General features: G+C 46.0%; 1 protein-coding gene across 1 annotated transcript in view; it reads right to left on the minus strand.

Moving 5' to 3' along the window:
* The window catches only part of LOC144175650 (E3 ubiquitin-protein ligase MIB2-like), a 207,554-nt gene extending 186,692 nt beyond the window's left edge, over positions 1-20,862 (minus strand). The window contains exons 1-3 of the mRNA XM_077704699.1: positions 20,656-20,862; positions 10,941-10,983; positions 8,386-8,616 (exon numbers count right to left, since the gene is read on the minus strand). Of these exons, the coding sequence (XP_077560825.1) occupies positions 8,386-8,616; positions 10,941-10,971 (262 nt within the window). The 5' untranslated portion in view covers positions 10,972-10,983; positions 20,656-20,862. The remainder of the gene's footprint in view (positions 1-8,385; positions 8,617-10,940; positions 10,984-20,655) is intronic.
* Between the last annotated feature and the right edge of the window lie 209 nt (positions 20,863-21,071).

Genomic DNA, 21,071 nt, shown 5'->3' on the forward strand with positions numbered 1-21,071 from the left:
TTGTACCCCTCCGTCACAAAAAAGGCCATCAGAGTATAATCAAATCTGCACCTTTATAATTAGCAGCAGTGTGCCTTACCCACTGCGGCATAACCGCTAAAAATAACTTGTATGTACTGATGTAAGCCTGGAATGTTTTCATTTCAGTTATTGTTTTCCTGAACCTACGTTTTAAGACCACAGCTGTTACAGCTTTTAGTTCCGACATCGAGCGTTACCAGAAAACTCAGCCCAGCCGAGGGCACAGGAGTGCTTCTCGTAAGGAGCGCCCACCGAAGTTCAGGCTTGCCCGTGGGCTTGCGCCTCGTGCGGAGCTCGCACAACACCTACCCAGAAATATTACTGAGCGCACGTGAGCGTGTACCTCTTGAAGAGCGCAGGGCGACGGCTAGCTCGCCTTCGAGAGCACACTGTCCAGCGTTCGTGGCTTCATCTCTCGCGCGCTCTTTTACTCGCCAGTTCACGTGCGTTTCCTGAAGTGGGGGGCGAAGCCGCTTGCCATGGGTTCTAGCGCATGCTAGCACGGTCCACTTTGGGAAAGATGTGTTAGCCTCCCGACAAAACAATTTTGCTGTCCTGCCAGCAGTAGTAGTAGTAGTATCTGTTTGTTTTATGGCGCAAGGGCAACGATGGCCAAAGAGCGCCAACGCAGTGGTTTATCCTTTTGAATGATGTTTTAGTAAAATGGTGCTGTAAATGTGACGATATTAAAAGAGGTTAGTGTGGGGGTGTATACAGCCCCTCATTTAAAACAACAATAAAATTGGAGAAATGGGAATGGCAGGGTGAGAATGTAAAACATAGACACTCGTAGCTTCCTCCCACTCTGAGGGGCCCCGAGGTTACACGTGGTATGATATGCGGTTTAAAAAGCTAATGTCTCCCAGGTAAGCAAAAAGGCGTTTACTCGGAATTAAGGGTTGATCAGCTAAAAACATCGAGGGATGAAGAGGAATCATGTGAGTGTAGAGTTCCCGGAAGTGCTTTTTCCTTGCCTTGTGGAAGTACCCACACTCAACTAAGACATGGCTGATGGATAGGCGATGTCCGCACTTGTCACATTGTGGCGGTGGTTTGCCCTGCAGAAGGTGCGAGTGAGTAGCGTATGTATGGCCTATTCGTAATCTGCACATGTATACTTCCGTTGTTCTGTTGTGTTTTTCTGTGTAGTAGCTGCCTAATTGGGGTTTTATAGTGTGGAGTTTATTATCTGTCTGAGTGTCCCAGTATTGCTGCCAGCGTTGTCGGATTGCCTTTCGAATGAATGGTTTCCAGTCAAGATAGGGAAGCTGCTGAACGTCGACACTAAAGCGAAGTGCTGCCACAGCGGCGCTCTGGTCTGCGAGTTCATTACCAGGAATGCCACTGTGTCCAGGCTCCCAACACACGACTATGACCTGTTTTAAAGCGTAGGCTGCCATTATCTCTTTAACTAACCTGTTCAGCACAATGTTCCTACTCGGTTTTCCATAATGCAATGCTGTCACCACACTCAATGAGTCTGTGTATATAATGGATTGTTGTATCTTTGTTTGTATTATGTGTTCTAGCGTAATTAATATAGAATGTGCCTCAGCCGCAAATATACTTGTGTTTCTGTTTAGTGTCCTTGTGCTGGCAAAATTGGGACCGTGTGCAGCACATGCCACAGCAGTGGCAGTTTTGGAGGCATCTGTATAAAAAGCAGTGTATGGGAATTTGTTTTGCAAGTGCAGGAAGTGTTGTAGGACGAGTTCTGTGGGTGAATGTTTTTTGTAAATTTCCTTGAACGACATGTCACAGGTGACAGAGCGCAGTTGCCAAGGCGGCATGAGCTCAACGAAGTCAGTTTTGTAAGATTCAGATAAAATAACCCCAAGTTCCTCTGCCTCCACCTTCACTCGCATAGAGAAAGGCAGAGGAAGCGACGGAAGGCTCAAAAACAGCCTTTCGGACGCTTTGTTTTCAAGAATAGCATTTAGCGGATGACTATTTAAGGATGTCGCCCTTACGCAGTACAAAAGTGCCATGTATGTACGCTGGTGCTCTAAGCACCACTGATCCGTTTCTGCATAGAGGCTTTCAATAGGACTCGTCCGGATAGCTCCGGACGCCAGGCGGAGCCCCAAGTGCAGCACTGCGTCCAGCATTTTTAGAGCTGTTTTTGAGGCAGACCCATACACTACACTTCCGTAGTCGATACGGGACCTGACAAGACTGTTAAAAACACGTAAAAGGCATGTTGTATCTGCACCGTATGACTGGCGGGAAAGGACTTTTAAGATGTTCATAGTCTTCATGCATTTCATTTTAAGTTGTTTAATGTGTGGGATGAATGTAAGCTTATCATCTAAAACTACTCCAAGAAACCGGTGTTCTCTTTTTACGGGTATGTCAACTCCCTTAAGTTGTATGGTTGGTTGCAGATGGATCCCAGGCTTCCTGGAAAAGAGAACACAAGTGCTTTTCTGCGGATTTAGGATAAAACCATTTTTGTCTGCCCACTTGGTTAGTCTGTTCACAGCAACTTGGATCTGCCGTTCACAGATAGAGAAGTTGCATGACCTGAAGTTGATGTGAACATCGTCTACATAGATTGAATAAAAAATGGTGGGTGGCAGTGCTTTCCCTAACGTATTCATTTTTACAATAAAAAGTGTGCAGCTAAGTACTCCACCCTGGGGAACGCCATTTTCTTGTGTATACGTCCTGGATAATGCTGCACCAACTCGTACCCGGAATGTTCTATCTGATAAGTAGCTTTCCAGTGTGTTTAACATGTTTCCACAAATGCCGACAGATTTAGGGTCATGCAGGATGCCATACCGCCAAGTGGTGTCATAGGCCTTTTCAATGTCAAAAAATACAGATATACAGTGTTGTTTATGAGCAAAAGCATCTTTAACATAAGATTCAACAGCTATAAGATTGTCAGTTGTTGACCTGCCCAAGCGAAAGCCTGCCTGGCAGCTATCAAGGACACCATGATATTCCAAGAAATAGATAAGCCGTCTATTGATCATCTTTTCAAAGAGCTTGCTCAAGCAGCTTGTCAAAGCAATAGGGCGATAGCTTGTCACAGAAGAGGCATCTTTTCCCTCTTTCAATATAGCTAACACAATTGCCTCTTTCCAAGCATGAGGGAAGTACCCAGCACACCATATCTTGTTGTACAAGAAGAGAAGAGTATTGAGGGTATCTATGTGCAGGTGCTGAATCATTGTGTATGTTATTTTATCAACTCCTGGCGCCGAAGCGCGGCATGTGTTGAGGGCTACCGTAAGTTCCTGCAGCGAGAAATTAGAGTTATACCCTTCATTAGATTTCTTGTTGTCACGAATAGGCTTTCTTTCAACAGATTCTTCGTATCGCCGGAATGTCTCGGTGTAGTGGGAGGAGCTGGAAATATGTTCAAAGTGTTGTCCCAGGGTGTTTGCTTGGTCTTCAAGTGTATCGCCAGTGGTGCTGACAAGAGGTGTGACATATGTTTTCTGCCCCTGCAGTTTCCGTATCCTGTTCCAAACTTTGCGCGTATCTGTATAGGAATTTATTGATGATAGAAAAGACCTCCCACTATCTGTTTTTGGCTGACGTCGGATTCGCCGTCCCATGGCTTTTCCGCGCTTGAAGGAAATTAGGTTTTCTGTAGTAGGATACCTGCGGAGGACCCCTCAGGCCTTATTCTGAGCGTTTCTGGCCTTCTTGCAATCGTCATTCCACCAGGGCCTCTGAAGATTAGGTGTGGTACCGGACGTCTGGGGAATAGAAACGCTAGCAGCATCAAGTATATGTGCTGTGATGAAGGAGCACGCTTCATCAATACCTAAGTGTGTTATTGATGTGTAAGTAAGTCTCGACTTCGCTTTAAACGTTGCCCAGTCGGCACCAGCTTCTTTAAACTTTGCATGTGAAGTGTAACTGTAGGGGCATTTTTCTAAATATCTGAGGGTGACTGGGAAGTGGTCGCTGCCATAGGGATTTGTATCCACTTCCCATTCGATGGACGGAAAAAGAACGGGGGAGCTTATAGCCAGATCAATGTGTGAATATGTGTGGTGTGCTGTATTGTAGTATGTCGGCTGCTTTTTGTTAAAGAGACAAGCTCCAGATGACAAGAGAAAGTTTTTTATCAAGCGGCCCCGGGAATCTGTGCGTTCCGATCCCCATAGTGGGCTGTGCGCATTAAGGTCACCAACTAGTAAAAACGGTTCTGGCAGTTGATCTATAAGGGACTCAAATTCGTAACTGGACAGACGATATTCAGGGGGAACGTACAGTGAACAAATTTGTTGTTAACGTGTTGAAGATAATTGCCCGAAAAGCAACCGCTTCTAGGCCGGTGCGCAAATGAATAGATTGACAAGGGACAGCTTTTCGCATAACGATTGCCACGCCACCCGAGCAGTGCGAGCAGCTGTCTCTGTCTCTCCTAAATACTGAGTATTGGTTTAGGAAGTTGGTATGCTTAGGGTTCAAGTGATTCTCTTGTAGACACAGGACGGTTGCTTGAGTTATGTGTAGGATTTCATATATATCATCTGGGTTTTTAATTAATCCCCTACAGTTCCACTGCACAACTATTTGTGCTACCATAAATGTTTAAAGAAGATTTTGGCTGGTGAAGACTATGGATCGATGTATCACCTACCACACTTAGGTATGATTTGGGCCAGTGACACGGGGGGCTGCTGGCTTTTTTCCCCGCCCCGTCATGGAGCGCTGTTCTTTCACTGTCTTTGGCGCTGGCTGGGATGGTGCCATTTCCATGTCCTCGTCCGAGTGCTGGGACAGCGACAAGATGGAGTCCTTGCGGCCTCCGACACGGAATATGTTCGAAGTGGAGGAAGGAATCCCTCCCACCAGAGTTTGTTGCGTGTTGGACGCAGAGGTGGTCGAAGGACCCGCCACATCTACATCCATGGCCACCTGAGGTCTGGTAGCCGGAGGAAGGGGACCGACGGCAGAGCCGTCACTCCTGGCATTCGTGGCCGACGCAACACTTGCGGGTGCCACAAGTGTTGAGTCAGCTGGTTGGGCTGCCTTAGGCAGCACCTTGGGGAGCTGGGGCGGGACCAAGTCTGCTTCACAGTACTGGGTGGCCGCAGTGACTAGACGCCGCTCCGCCCCCCGGGGAGCCACGTCGGCATACTTCGCAGAAGCAAAGGCGCTGAGCCTTTTACACGCTTCTAGGTAAGAGATGTTCTCATTGACTTTAAGATTGATTATTTTCTTCTCAAGTTTGAATGTTTCACACGTCCTTGAGTACGCTGTGTGCGGGCCACCGCAGTTCGGACATTTGATCAAAGTGCTGTTGCAATTCTCTTTGGGGTGGTCGTGCTCTGAGCACTTTGCACACGTTAAACGCCCACGGCAGTTGTTAGTACTGTGCCCATAACGTTGGCACTTAAACCACCGACGCGGGTTGGGGACATATTGTCGGACGGTACAACGAAGAAAGCCTGCATTCACAAATTAAGGTAAGGTACTGCGGTCAAAGGTGAGGACAACATGTTTGGTTTTGATTTCCTGATTTTCTCGACGCATAGTGATCCTCCTTGCTGCAATGACGCCCTGGTCGCGCAGGCCCTCGCGGATGTCAGAGTCAGTTTCATTGTAGAGATCAGATTCGGATATGACACCTTGGGATGTATTTAGCGTTCGGTGGGGAGTGACTTTGATTTTCAGGTCGCCAATGAGGGTTTGTTCAAGGAGCTTTTTTGATTGAGCCTGGTTGTTTACTTCTACAAGGATTTCTCCAGAGGTCAGTTTCTTGGCTTTGTAGTGTTTTCCTACAACATGTTCAATGCACTTAGCTATTAAGAAAATGGATGTAGATGTCACTGGCTTTGTACTGTCTTCGGATGCGATGATCAAGAACCGGGGAAAGTTGTCAGATATTTGGAACGATAGGGCAGGCAATGGGGGAAAATTCGCTTCGGTGCGGCCCCTTTTGGGGGGCCGATCAGTGGGTATATAAAATTTTGAAAGAACCATGCAGCATGGAAAAAAAGCAGGGGACGGGGGTACTTTCTTCACTCGGTTTACCCTGATGCCGAGAGAGGTCCCGGAGCTCCCTGCCTGGTAAACAGACAGGGAGCCCATCCGCCGGAGCTTGACCACGGCTCCGACGGCCACCGTTTGTGGTTTCTACCCTTCACCTTAAAACTCCTAGCCACGGTAGGATACAGCATGAGTATGGGGGCTCGGGGTCCGCGGTGTTGCCAATACCGTCACCAAGATTACTCGAGGTGCCCCATGCGGGGTGCCAGCAGGAGAGAACTTCCAGCGGAAAGTTCAGAAATCCATGCGAAGTGCAGCAGCCTGGTCTCCGACGAATTGAGAAGGAGCTGCCAGCTCTGGTATTTTTCAAGCCTAGTGTCACTAATGCAAACTGCGCCAATTTATTTACAGCACATCAATTAAAAGATTTCACTCATCCGACATATAATATTGAGGCGCACATGCACTAATGTTAAATACCGAAAAGTAGTTTTGTACAACATAGACAACTGTGTATTTCTCCATAATTATTTCTGCTATACTGGTTTAGAATAATTTAATCGGTGTAAATATTATATTCCCTAGAAGACAAGAAAATACAGCGAGTTCGCCAATACAGTCTGCTGTCCAGGGTGACACCAAGGAACCGCACGTGAGTGATTGAACGGGTAGATAGGTTGCTCAACGTTAAAGTAACACGGGTGGGCCGTCACCGGTTCCCAGGGAAAAGACCAAAACAGGGCTTCTTGGCCCGGAGCATCAGTCCGATGGAGGAAAACTATTTCTGCATGGTATGAACACTCCCCTGAGCCATCACTGTCAGTCGCTTATGTTGATATCCGGACAACCAGGTGCAAACATCGTCGGCGTACACGGATACGTGCGATCATTGTCGAACTTGGTTTAGTGCTGCAGGTAGCCCAGCCATAACCACATTTAAAAGAATAGGGGACAAAACACTACCCTGGGGTACCCCGCTTGAAACGCTTCTTTTTTCGCTTGGCCACTTCGAAACCGTGCTTGCATAAAACAGTCTGTGAGAAAGCCGTAAACGAAGCGAAGAAGTTTTGCTGACACCCCCATTGCATGTAGTCTGTGTACTATTGCTGGTCTCAGGACAGTCATAAGCCTTGCAGCGGCGTATGTCATTTCTGATGCCTGGGTTTCCTGCAGGACGGCTGGATCATGTGGTGTCCTCCACCGAATCCGAGTGCATTGCCATCGTGACTGCTTTGAGGAAACTTAAGTAGTAGGAATTTGCAATTCTGACTGATTCAAAAGCAGCACTACAACTTTTGCTGAGTGGAATCCCCATGAAAAGGGACGGTCAGCATTCCTTACGGCTTGCGCAAGAACTCAGCAGCAAGGGTTTTAAGGTGCGGTTTCAATGGATTCCATCGCATGTTGGCGTCAAGGGAAGTGAGACCGCTGATCAGTTGGCAAGGAATGCGCTGCAATTTGCACCGACTATTAAATCTTCCGCCAATCACTGGAATGAATTCACGCAAACAGACTTCGAATGTTTCAAGTCCTTGGAAGATCCCTATCATCAGCCTTGGGTCACAAAAGGACTTACAAAATCGGAGGCAACATTGCTGTACCGCATCCGAGTGGGCTCAGAAAAAAAACCACAGCACGGTTATTCTAGGTGGGCCTCGTGCTATCGGCTTTGTGTTCGTCATGTACAGTGATAGGTGATGTAGACCACTATGTAATGTATTGCCCAGAGCCTGGTGTTGAGCGGACTGCAATGCTCTCAGCGGTTCCAATGTTGGCAGCCCCACACACCACTCTGGACCACATAGTCTTCCCAAGGGGACAATGTATGCTCCGCAAAAACGTGTCGCGCCTTGTACTAAACTTCCTTCAGGAGACGGAACTGGCAAACGCGGGGTGAAAGGATCCTACCATCGACTAATTAGGAGGAGCTTAGGCGGAGTAATTGCCGGCATATCCAGCCAGGCTAAGCCCGCCTGATCCCACAGAACAGCCACCACCACGACAATGCAACTTCGCCAAAAAAGCTATTCCACCTATTCTTGATTGAATGATTTCAGAACAGAGCGACGTTGCAATGGATCTGTTATGAATTAGCTTCAAACTTTTTGAGATAGTTTGTAGTCGAAGTGGTGCCGTTAAATACGAGATGTGATATCGATCTTTCTACGCTAACTACGATACCAAGAACCTGCTTAATACACCGAAAAAACATGAGCACCCTAGTCAGCGATTCCATTTGAGGTTTTTGTACATTGATTGCACTCAACAGATTACCCTAAGCATAACTATTGCCCTGGAGGAAACATTTTGCAAGCGCGTCGTCATAGTGCCGATGGGTCGTAACCGGAAAAATAGGTCGTAAAATTTTAATGCTTGAGCGGGCAAAATGATGGTGATAGCACTTACCTGTGGGGCCGGCATCAATGAGTCGCAGGTCGCAGGTTTCGTTCGTGCATCCAGCCCGGTACAATCTGCCTTCTCCGGCATCCCATTGCACCTCGACGGGGTGGGTGGTATACCCGGAGCCTGTTCCAGGCTGGCAAACGCTGACTATGGTTCCCAGGTAGTGACTGCCCCCGTCTTCATCTCTGCCTTCCCAATCAGGTCCTCGCACCACTCGCTGACCTGGGCGGGCTTCTATGCGTGCACGCAAGGATGAAAGGTAAGCAAACCGAAAACGCTACTATAGTGTGTGTGCGTTCTGTCTGTGTTTTTTCTGTAACGAGGTGTCGCTAGGTTTTGAGTGATCTCACAGGATTCGGCAGAAAAAAATTGCCACAATGCTACAAATTTCTTACCATTTTCTTACACTAAAGACAACGCAATCTTCAATTTTCCGCCCCACCCCCTTATCTTGCTTTCACAACTCCTTATCCCTTCTTATATGCCACACGGCACATTTAAATGAACAGCCCTGGCGAAAGTTTCTACATTTTCTACACGCATAATAAACAATTTGCGTGCGTGTCTATATATTCGACGTGTAATGGGAATGCATGGGTTATATTTCTGTGAGAAAACATTTTTGTGAAAACCTGATAAATCATGACGCTTACACGCCAAGGCGAGGAAGCAGCACCCCAGAATTTGCACGTTAGCTGCATGGACCTTAGCCGGCGCACAACGTTAACGTCGTTTCTTCGGTAAGCTATATTTTGCGCTTCGGTGTTTTTTTTGTTTTTTTTTTTAAGTGTACAGAATTTCTTTGGTGAAGTTAATTTGTTGCATTTTGTATTAATGGAGGCCCATGCCAAAACCCGCTGTGTCATTTCTTTCAAGTTACCTCTTTTATTCAAAATGCCGGTACAGCGCCATTCTTGTATAAAGGTATTTACTAAGCAATAGCTCGGTTGATGCAATTCTATATTTCCTCTTAGTATTCCATATTTCCACGTAGTATGCGTGTAATACTTGATTGCTAAAAAAGTGCATAATTCGTTCAATAATCATAATTTATCCTCATGACACAGTAAATGGATATAATCGTTGAAAATTTATCTAAAAAACGCAGAATACAAGAAAAAACAAGAATTACAAAAAAGAACAAAGTAAAAAAATATCGTTACGTGCTGGTAGGACTGTTTTTTTTTCTTTATATATTTGTGCCTCTCCGTGTGACCATGATGTATGTAATACTTCAGTGTATTTTGTTTTACCACGCCTGCTTGGACCGCCAAGGTCTGCAGTATATTCAAATAAATAAGTAAATAAGACGATGAATGGTGAGCAGTTAATTATGTATTTGCAGTGCAGTGATGTATTTACAATGCGGCCATGGCAGCTCGAGCTGAGGCAGTGCCACCCACTGCTTCGTCGTCGTCGGCTGTGGTCCCCTGGAGCTACTTCTGCTTCCCGTAACAATATTTATCTCTGAAACCACCCTCACAAAACGAAGAAAAAAATTCCACGGGGGACTCGACATCATATTAGCTCCTCTGCCTCTGATTTTTGTTTTTTGGTGTGACCGGCTTTATTTTCCTGCTACACCAAGTTTGCGCCTGCTTCTTTGTTTTGTACCTCCGTCTTGCCGCGCGAAAGACATCTCCAAGCCGACTGGGAGACGCCGCAGCTTCCCTAGAGTCAGGGTTCTGCGCGGCTGGAGTGTACCTGTCCAATTCACGTGCCATGAGGTTGAGGCGTCACCCGGCACGCCATACTCCACAACTTTGCGAATTTCGTGAAGCGGGCGCATTAATCCCACCTAGCTCCCGATTCCCTGCCAATTCTACAAGTGGGTAAGCCCCACCAAGAAAGTAACAAATGCATAGTTCCACCACAGGTAACGTGCGGAGGTAGAGCACTGATAGCGCATTATACTGCTCCTGTAGAGGTCCGGGTCCATATCACAGCAGATCGCAAATATTTTGTAAGTTTTTATTGCGTCCAATTTGGGACCGGACAAAAAAAAACAACGAAAATGACTACAACAGTTTTTTCCCGTAATAGGGCATTCAAGACTTTACGGAATGAAAGGAGGCACTCTACGCTTCGTCCTTTCTGATCAGGTAACGCTGGTTTAGAGGGCAAGCATTACGCATTTCGCTTTGGCATACTTAGACGTGGGCTTCGGAATGTAGTCTATTTTTCTTTTCTCCGTCTCCCCGAACACACCTTTTCTGTCAATAACGTGTTCAGGAGCAGCAGCAGCAGCTGAAGGCTTTCGCCCTAAAGTATAAAATTCTCCGAAAAAATAAATAGAAGCACGAATGAAAAATCAAGGAATAGAACAATGCTGTGCCATGCCTTTGCACAATACGTATAACTGGCGAACTGAACAGACTTATTCGTTAAAATAACGCAAATATCTGTAATTGGTCATGGGAATTTTCACGCCAGTTTTCCCTTTAGGTGTTGCAAAAGATATTTATTAGGTATTTTCATTTGTCACCGATATTGAACCTTTCTCATCGCCATCGCACATTTCCTTTTCAGTATCAACCTATTGTAACAAAAGCACTTACTTGTACACCTGTTACAAAGGGAAGCAGCCATCTCTGGGTGAACCTGAAAATGTCATCCAGGCGGTCACTTCCAAATTGTTTCATGCAGTTGTGTTCAGAGAAATGTATAGCCCTAATTTTGCTTACACATTCCGGCAAACTAGTTGTCACGTGTTGCCTGGCACTTGACATGAAATGTTTTAACACTTGCGGAACCAGTGCTATCGAATTATACCCCAAAGGCAAGTATCGACCAACACACGGATACAGGAAAACGTGATACAGAAGGCGACCCTCTTTTTCTCTACCCCACAGCCCTTCCAAATCGCCCATACAACCAAGGAGTTTCAAAAACTGAATCTGCGTTATGATTATTGATTTATATGGGGAAAGGCCGACTAAGGGCAAAGAGCGCCAATGAAAAGTTGTTTAATGAGGAGGAAATGTCAATAAATATAAAGCATTTAACTATAGGGTGTGTATAGATAAGGAAAGACAAAGTTGTCCCATGGCCATTTATGGCTTGAGTATAGTCACCATACAACTGGCAATATTTTAGCGAGAAACACCGTGGTTGGTTTAATAAAAAAAATTACACCATCTTCCCGTAGGGTAACCCTGAGTAGTATGCGAAGCAGCCATGCGGTCGACTGAAGTTCGCATTAGTTTTCAGTTCGTCGTTTCCGTTGACGTTCAGCTTCGCGTGACTTCGTTGTATCAGTAGCGGGGACCTGAGACAACAATAAAATTTGTCAAAATCTTCCTAATTTTCTGGCCAAATATTTGCAAGCTTTCCTGCTGGATTCAGTAAAATTGAATTCGTCATACATATATTTTTTAAGACAATATTTCGCAAACTTGGTAGCCAGAGCAATGTCGCTAGAAAGTGGCAATTCTAAAAAGCTTTTTTTACAGATCAGTCTATAGGCTAAGCTGTCAAGTTTTTTAGACATGTTTACCAGGTGCTGCTCAACACTCATACCCTGCTCATTTCTCTAGAAAAAAAATTCAAAATGCTGCATTGTAAAGTCTCCACAAGATGAAAATTTGTAACAATAGGCCACCTTTCATTGTAATTTAAAAAACTAATATATCTCAATTTTTGCGATATGTACGCAAAAAGCACTCAATAACTCAGTATTCTAGAAAGCTAAAAATGAACTGCGGTTTTTTTTGTTTGAATTGTGGAAAATGAGGTCACATACAACTCATTTTTAATGAAAGAGTAGCAGTTCACCGTGAAAAAAATGCAAATAATTCTGGCTGTTTTTGCAAATTTTACAAAATAAAGCGACTGATATAAATAAAACCAAACAGAATTGTCATATTTAACCATTGTTCAGCTGGATAGCCGCGGAAGGCTTCAAATTAATTGTGAGGTTTTTCAGCTTTTGTCTTCTACCAGGGTACGGTTGCCATTTCAGCAGTATTTCGTTATACCCTTGCCTTAGGTGCGTCTAAAACACATATCTTACGTTTCTGACGCTGGTTAATCACACATTATAATTTACCCTATTTACAAGCAAATAACCAAGCTGCTGGTACTTAGAATGTTTGAGATGCGATAGTCGCGGTCAAAGGTATATTTCAGTTTTACCTGGTACACGCGAAGTTCTAACGAAGACGGGATTTCAGGCTCCCGGGGATGGTAAAGTGATGTGCTTCATGGAAAGCTTCTTTTTAGTTCCTAGAAAGACAATATTTTATCCCACTACTAAATCTGCGTACCTTTTATTTTGGGAATTTCAATATTAAGTGGAAAGTGCAGCTTCCTACTTCCAAAAACCTTTGAAGTGTCGACGAGCATAGCTCAAAACTGTCGCTGCCACCCCGAGTACGAGGTGCACGCTGTATACCTGAATTGCGTTCGTTTGATTTCACTATTGCCGCGAGACGTTGGGATGCCAATTACCGGCATAACTTTTCTTTGCTCCGCTTTGTTCTCCCGAAATGTGACGGGTTCGCCATTGTCAAGATACATTAAAACGACATTCCTCACTTTTTCAGGATGCTGTCCAAGTACTGTTTGCCACTTTGTGAGGCTTCGTTGGAAGGTCAGTGAAAATTATGTACTGCAGCTTCATACTTCACAAGGCGACCCATGCCGTCGTATTCACTTTTTTCATGTCCGGTTGTAAAGAAAACCACTTGTATCCCCCCGAATGCGCTGCTCTGATGTTCGAAGGACTGATGTTCGCTCGAAGGACTGATGTTCGCTCATAAAATGGGCAGCACCACCATCGCTTATAAACGTTAATAAAGCGTATACGGTTCCACGCTCTTCACGCAGTCGCTTGATATTGCCGCGAACCATGCATTGGGTTTGTTTATGTTTTGTTTTTGCCGACCGGCTCCGCCGGGCTGTGTTATCTGTTATCCGTGTGCCGAGTGAAGCCCGCGGTCCATTCTTCATTTTTATTCCGCACGTATTATCTCTTGATATGGGAAGGGGTTCAGACTAACGTCAACAGCCTGGAATAATATTCTTTGATTTACAGTTGTCCGGATGAAATAGACGGTTCAAGAAAAACTCGCCCCCAAAAATAAATTCCCGCAGCGCAGACGCCGCGGTCTTCTGCTCGCCGACACTCGCCTGCGCACGTCACTTTTTTGACAGCTGCTTCGCCGACTGTGTATTTTTCAGTTGTTTAGGGAGCAGAAGTTCGCTCCAAAAAAACTTGGTTTTTCGTCAAGAGAAGTCCGTCGTAGTAGGCTTCGTGACAATATTGACCAACCCAAAGCACGCATCGGCCGAGTCAAGCCTGCGGTCACGCAGATTGTGTTCGCAGTCTTTCTCGACATCACAACGCGCTTGAATGTACTTATTTACCTGTGCTATCAGTGGTATCCGTTACTTTGCCGGGCAGTTTTTCCGTACAGCAGAAGATAATATGGTGACCAGTGCTTGTCGAAACTGACTGTACTGGGAAGCAGCAAGCCACACATTACCCTAAACAATGTAGTGTCCAAAATAAAGGTGGACAGATTTTGTAGTGCGATAAGTGTTTATCTTCCTAAGAACTAACAAGACATTTTTCAAGGAGTGTTAACCTTCTCCTGGACCTCCAAAGCGGACAGTTGGCAAGACGAAGTTTCTTGCAGTTATAACTCGGCATGTACCAGGTAAAACGGAAATACACCCCTGACCCCGACGATCGTATATCAGCAGCGTAGTTAACTTCATGTAAATGGGGTAATTTACTTATAATGCGCAATTAAACAGCGTCAGAAACGTAAAATAACGGTTTCTGACTCAGCGAATAAATGTCGATAAAGAAATGTAAAAAAGAAACCCCACTCCGATAAAGGCATAGGCTGAAAAACCTCAATTATGTTAACGCCTGCCGCGACGACCAAGTGGGACAATGAGTACATAGGGCTACTCTGATCAGTTTCCTTTATATCAGTCGCTTCAGTTTTGTAAAATATGTAGAAACAGACATAATTATTTGTCTGTTTACTGCAAGCTGCTACGCCACAGTTTTACGGACATTAAAAAGTCTTATGTAACCTCTTTTTTTCGAGTTATAACAAAAATACTGCAATACAATTTTAGCTTTCTGGAATACACAGTTACTGAGCGCCATTTTGAGTACATATTGCGAAAATTCAGAGACACTACGTTTCTAAAAATCACGTCGAAAGGTGATCTATTTTTACAAATGTTCATTTTTTTGCCGCGGTTTACGAAGCAGAATTTCAGAATTTCTTTCTCGAGCATTGAGCATGGTATGAAGCGTTCAGCAGCCATGGAAAATAGGTATAAAAATCTAGACAGCTTAGCCTTTATGGCATGGGTAAAAAATGTTTAGAAGTGCCACTTTTGAACGACTTTGCTCTCGCTACTAAGCTTGAGAAATATATTCTAAAAAAATAAGCGTGACAAATTCAATTTTTCTAAATCAAGCAGGAAAGTTTCCAAAAATGTGGCTAGAAAACTACCAAGATTCTGAAAATTTGTCGCTGTGTCACAGGTCCTTAAAGTTGCCGCACCAGACAAAGTAAGGCAACGCTAAGTAGCGAGAAATGCAAAGTAGTCATGCCTGATTGCCTTCTAAATTTTTTTTCATTAAACCAACTGTAAGGTCCACTTATAAGATCAGTGGCCAGGCGCGCGGGCTGCGCGTGAGAACCCGCCACTCTGTCTGGGGGCTCAGCACTGTGGACTCTACGCCGCAGCCATCGCCAATTCGTCACGGCGCGCACGGGAGACGGATTGTCTGGCCCACCAAATACCACGGGGATAATCCCCCATTGAGAGCGCGGACGCCGCCGCCGGTTTCTGAGAATCGTCGACGTGACGCGCGGAGGTGGTGGGATTACCGGCGTCGAGGCGCGCGCCGCGCGAGACACCATTGTTAACGCGCCCCGGCCGGCACAGTGCACTGTCACCGCCTTTCGCTCTCACCCCGCGGGGTCGCCCGCGCTTGCTCGTCCGCGGGCGTGCCATTGACCAAAAGATGGCGGCACCTCATTGAATATTCCATAGCGCGCTGAGTGACAACTGTCTACTTGAATTTGGGCACTCCCTTACGCGTGTAGGAACGCTACAGGGGCGTTCCCGAGAGAGTGTGATCTCGAGGCATTATAAGGCCGAACTTGGCCGTTAGCAATCGTTCTTGTCTGAGCGCCGATCTGGGCTGTTCCCGGCGGGACAAGGAGTCTCGAACGTTAAAGCTAGGTTGGGATTTGTGAGCCCCCTAGGCTAGAGGTTAAGATTGCGTCGGCGGTTTAGGGTGCAGCGCCGTACCGGGCAACTAGACGGATCTTGCGGCAAGACAGAGTCTCGGCCGTCGTTTCTCGAGCGTTTGGTGTACGTTCCGAGAATAGGAGAGTTTGACGAAGTTGAGGAGCTCGAGTGATTTGTGCGCACTCGGAGCTAGCGTCTAGCTGAAGTTTGAAGTTTTTCCTCTTACTAGTTATGTACCCAGTTATACTACTGTAAATAGCTGTATATAAACATTCGTTTCACTTAATCAACCGCAACGCCTCGAGTTCGTCAATTCGACCGCCATCTCCAAGAACTTCAACACCATCGCCCTGCCAGCCTCCTGCCAAATCAACCGGAGCCGGGGCGATTGGTTCCTGATCGACACCGTACTTCAGGGAAACGAACCACAACCATCTTTACTCCAACTATAGTGTTTCTCGCTAAAATAATGCCAGTTCCATGGTGACGACGCGGTATTCTACAGAATATTAAAGATTAATATCAAACAACAAATGTCCATGGCACCACATTCACTGTGCTTGTCTGAACACACCCTGGAAATAGACGTGCAATGACATAAACGACAATGAATATGACTGGTGTAAATAGCCAGGTATGTGTGCGGTGTCAGGTCCCGGAAGCAATCGAACATTATTTTAAAGACTATAGTCTTTCTTGAGCTACCTAAACCCGGAAATTTTGCTCTGTGTGTCTGTGACTCGATTCAGCCTCTCGGCCAAAGCAAAGTAGATGATGATGATGATGGTTGGATGTTTATGGCACAAGGCCAACTAGAGTAAAAAGGGCCAAAAGAATTATTTATGAAGGATGTAGACGTAAACTCTGAAATCGTTCAGCAAAAACAAAAGTAAAATCAGTAAAAGACAAAGAATGGTTGGTGTAAAATGCCAGGTTGGGATTGTGCGTGGGATGAAATCAGGTCTAAAAAAACTACTCGTGATGGAAAATGAGTTGTAAAAATTTGATTTCGGCCAGAAACTTAAAGGTACGTTGTATAGGAATCATGGGATCACCCGGTAGAAAGAGTGCTGGCGTTAGTGGAATGTGTTGTCTGTAGAGTTGAGGGAACTGCTTGCGTCTTGTGTGGAGTGCTTTGCATGTAATGAGGATGTGAAGTACGGATAGGCCCTCCCCAAACCTGCTACACAGGGATCTTGGAGATCCAGTGAGCAGATGGGAGTGTGTCGCGTGTGCGTGGACTATCTGTAATCTAGCAAGGGCAACTTCGATGAATCTGTTGTGTGTCTCTAGTGTATCGTCCTAAGTGTGGTTTTATTATCTGTAACTTGTTGTCTGTCTGTGTACTCCAGTCCTCTTGCCATGTTTTGCGAAGGTGTTGTCTTATGTCTGGCTTGAGGTCAGTGTAGGGTGTTGTTCTTATGTCCAGTGTGTTTGCAAGTGCAGCAGCAGTAGCTATTTGATCCGCGGTCTCACTCCCCGCGATTCCAGCATGGCCTGGAACCCAGCACAGGATTAGTTGACAATTTTAGCCTATACAGACATTATGGTGTTAAACGCTAGTTTGACACTGTGGTTTTTTTTTGGGTCTGTGTGAAGACAATGCTCGCACAATGCTCAAAGAGGCTGTAAAAATGACCGACTTGGAAATTTGTTTTTTAAGAACGTGCTGAACGATGAGTAAAATGACATATGCTTCTGCGGCGAATATAGTGGTGTGTACACTCATGGTTCTCCAAGAATTGAAATTAGGACCATTAGCGGCGCACGACACCATAGCTCAAGTTTCCGAGGTGCCGCTATAAAATTCGGAGCATTTATATTTATCCTGCAGGGACAAGAAGTGCTGGAAAATTGTAGTTCTCGGAACCCTGTTTTTATCCATTTTCATAAAAGAAACATCACATATTACAGGCTGAAGTTGCCATGGTGGAAAATGTCAGTAAATGATGATGTGTATACATCTAAAAACCCAACGGAGAGAACTGAAGCTTCCTCTCTCACCCTCAGTGAAAACGGAATACAAACAGATGGACGATTTGACAAGAGCTGAGTTGTGCATGTATCGTTGAGGACAGGTTTAAACGGATGTTATCCAATGATCGCCTACTTTATGGGCAGCGGAGATCGAGCTGGAATATATGTTCAGTGGCCAAATTACATAATAAACAAGGTGAATAAAGGTTCGCAATTCATGTAGCTGGCATTTCGTCGTCGGTAGCGTGGTACCGTGAGACTGTGCTTCGTACGCGCTTCGTTCGGGGACGCCATTCGCAAGCCGCTAGTCTCATCGTCTATAAACAATAAAGCACACAACAAACAAATAAAACATTACGCGCAAGTGTTTATCAGGATGCGAGGAACACTTGCTCCAAATCCCTTGCAATCGTCGCTAGGCCCCAAATTTGGCATCGCGAAGAAAAGAATGCTACAAAGGCGTCGCTATGTGGTGCTTCAGTGACCATTGCAGCAATGCTGCAGGAAGCGAAAAAATCGGCATGCCTGCGAGTAAGTCCCCGACTGTACATTTCCCTCGCCTTCGTGGACGACGTAACCTTATCACGGGGCACCAGGAAATGAATTGACATTTTCATTCCTACCACGGAAAGCACCCTCCTCGCCCTCCTTGCGAGTCGCAGAAGTCCTGCTCTACAGGGGGAAAAAAAGGCATGCAAGAACGCAAGCCAGAAATATGTGGGTCAACTCCTGGCAGTACTGATATGGGTCATTTTTGGCGAACATCTTCGGTTATATCAGAGAACGCTCGTGTTCGAGCACGACCGAAGCATGCCGTCATCGGAGCTATATTATCTATCGTGCGGCGGAATAAAGCCTGCTTTGGTGTCCTGGTTGTTTTACAATGCTAATTTCTGCTGCCTGACGCAGCTTTTGGGGCGCGATACGTGATGCCATCTGTGAAGCGAAAAAGTGCGAATCTGAGTTGGCGCTGAACTGCTCAAACCCCTTAATCTGTGCTTTAGCAACCACCATCGTGCAATTGCTGCTGATATGTCTTGAATATAAGCGTTCCAGCGGAAGCGCAACGGTATTCTGGCTATGAAATATTTAATTTGGTTTACACCTCGCAGTGCTCTACTGTTCAGCTCGCACGTAATTGCTAGAAAATTATGTTTACACTTTATAGTTATTTAAGCGCATTTTTCAATATTGAGGCTATTTTTAGAGGAAAACACGCTAGTAACCACGCGTAAATAATCGCTCTACATAATGTGATAGTCTCGCAATCCAATACGCTCATAACGTCACAGTCACTGTTTACATTAGGCGTCAGTCTTTTTCACGTTTTCTATCCAGGGAGCTTGGGAGGATAGGAAGGTGCTTTCTGAACGTCAGCGTTCACGAGACAATTTTTCTAGGAAGAACAAGTTGTTTTCTTAGCATAAATATTGAAAGTTAGATATTTACCTACTATGGTGGTGGTGGTAGTGATGTTTATGTACGGGTGGACCTACCCTTGCGTGGTATGCCGGCAATTGCTCACCCGATCAGCACCTTTTTACCGCTATGCGCGGGAATTCACCATGATTCGCTGAGACTTGTGACCCTTAAAAATTGCAGGATCGAACGAAAGATGTCCCTCCTTGTGATCTAATGACCTTCCTGGAAAATTATTTTGTTCAAAGAGGCATGCGGAGCGGCTTTCCTTCGCAGTTCGTTAAACAAAGCTAACCACTCCTCCGCATAGTGCTCCGCACTACGGCTACAGGCAGGCTATAATATATTTAATGCCAGGTGCATTACAAGGAGGGCTGCCACTAGTTTCCACTATTATGCACAGTAACGGTAACGCCTTCATGAGAGACGCCAGCGAGAATTGAAGTGACAATGGAAGAGTGCGCTGACTAAAATCAAAACTTTTCATTTATCACGCGCAAAATCTAAGCAGACGGCTTTATGCGTGTGTCATCCCCGCGTTCCCCTTCAGAATGTTTCTCTTTTTATGTAGCAGTTGTGTCCTGACGTAGAAAAATGAATCATCTTATCAGTAACAACTTTACGCTGCTACGGCCGGTGCTCTCGCTCTTCTTCAGCTCTGCCTGTGGTTATTCTTGCCGGCAATAAAAAAATTTGGCATGTATAAGTTATTTCGCCGACTGTGCGTATGAAAACATCGGCAGTGCTTTTATTTTCTTCCTGCTAGTAGTGTGGGCCTGGCAGCGTATTCGCCTACCCTGAAAAGCAATGTGTCGAGTACGGCATGATCAGTTCAAAAATCCCGGTCCACCTCCACTTACGTGAGTGGCTAAGGCGTTGCGCTGCTGAACACGAGGTCGCGGGTTCGATTCCGACAGCGGCGGCCACTTTTCTGATGGAGGCGAAAAGCAAAAACGCCCGTGTGTGCGAGATTTAGGCGCACGTTAAAGTTCCCCAGGTGGTCAAAGTTAATCCGGAGGCCTCCACTACGGCGCGCCTCATCGCCTGCGTTGCGTCGGCGCGTTAAGGCCCTAGAATCAATGAATCAATAAATCCGCTTACGTGAAACCTACGCATGGGGGAAGCATGCAGTGGATAAGTATTCTTGGGGCCTTGGCGCTTTTGCCAACGGAGATGAAACCGTTGGGGGGGTTGACGTATACAGCTTTGCTTGAAGCACGAAGCGTTGTAGCGCGAGGCGTTGGAAAACGAGTGTCCCGGTGTGTCCTAGTACGCGCAACGTTCTAGCGAGAAGCATATACTAGTGTCCCGGTGTTTCAGTACAGGGACTAGCGCGAGGCGTAAACTAGTTACTAGTATCGTGACTACATCGGCGTTGGCGTGAGACGGCGACGCGAGACAACATCCCGAGCCCTTAAGGGGCTTTGCCCCTAAAGTAGGTTCAAATAAAAACGATAGACACCGACGAAAAGAGACTAAAGCGATAACGTTTTATCGGTTCCTTTTGTCGGTATCTCTCGTTCTTATTTCAACATGTCTCTTCCCGACGAGACGGCTAGCCACCGCAGTCCTCGTTTCAAAAAGAAAAAGAAACTTGCAAGGACACTTGTCACAATGTGTCCCAATGCGGTAGGTATAAAAAAGGCTTACCTTCGTTTCGTTCACGTGTTCAGGATGCGGTGGAATTGCGTATCATCTGGCACCTTGATAGCGCGCACACTGGGTCGCGAAATGACACGCTGCTGAGAAGGAAAGGCTGCAGCGTGGAAGGGGCGACGCCGGTCTCGACGACACTCGGTTGCACAGTGATATCGGTGCTGCGCACGTTCCACGATCCCAGAGCAACTGCGGCGCTTGCTGCGGTGGCGCTTACGGCGCTGACTCTTGTCGGCGGCGATGAGGCATCGACGCAGCCGGAAGCTGCCAAACTGCGCAATCTACTCCTGCAGATTGCGACCGGAGAATGCGAATTCCCATATCAGCATCGGCGTGCTTCATCCGCCGTCGCTCAGAGGTGCAGTACGCCTTATGGTGGTTTCACGAAAGCGGCTCTGGCGTGCCTTTAA

This window comes from Haemaphysalis longicornis, unplaced genomic scaffold, assembly GCF_048455015.1.
Source record: "Haemaphysalis longicornis isolate Haplotype H1 unplaced genomic scaffold, Haemaphysalis longicornis Haplotype H1 scaffold_3, whole genome shotgun sequence".
NCBI classification, from domain to species: domain Eukaryota; kingdom Metazoa; phylum Arthropoda; class Arachnida; order Ixodida; family Ixodidae; genus Haemaphysalis; species Haemaphysalis longicornis.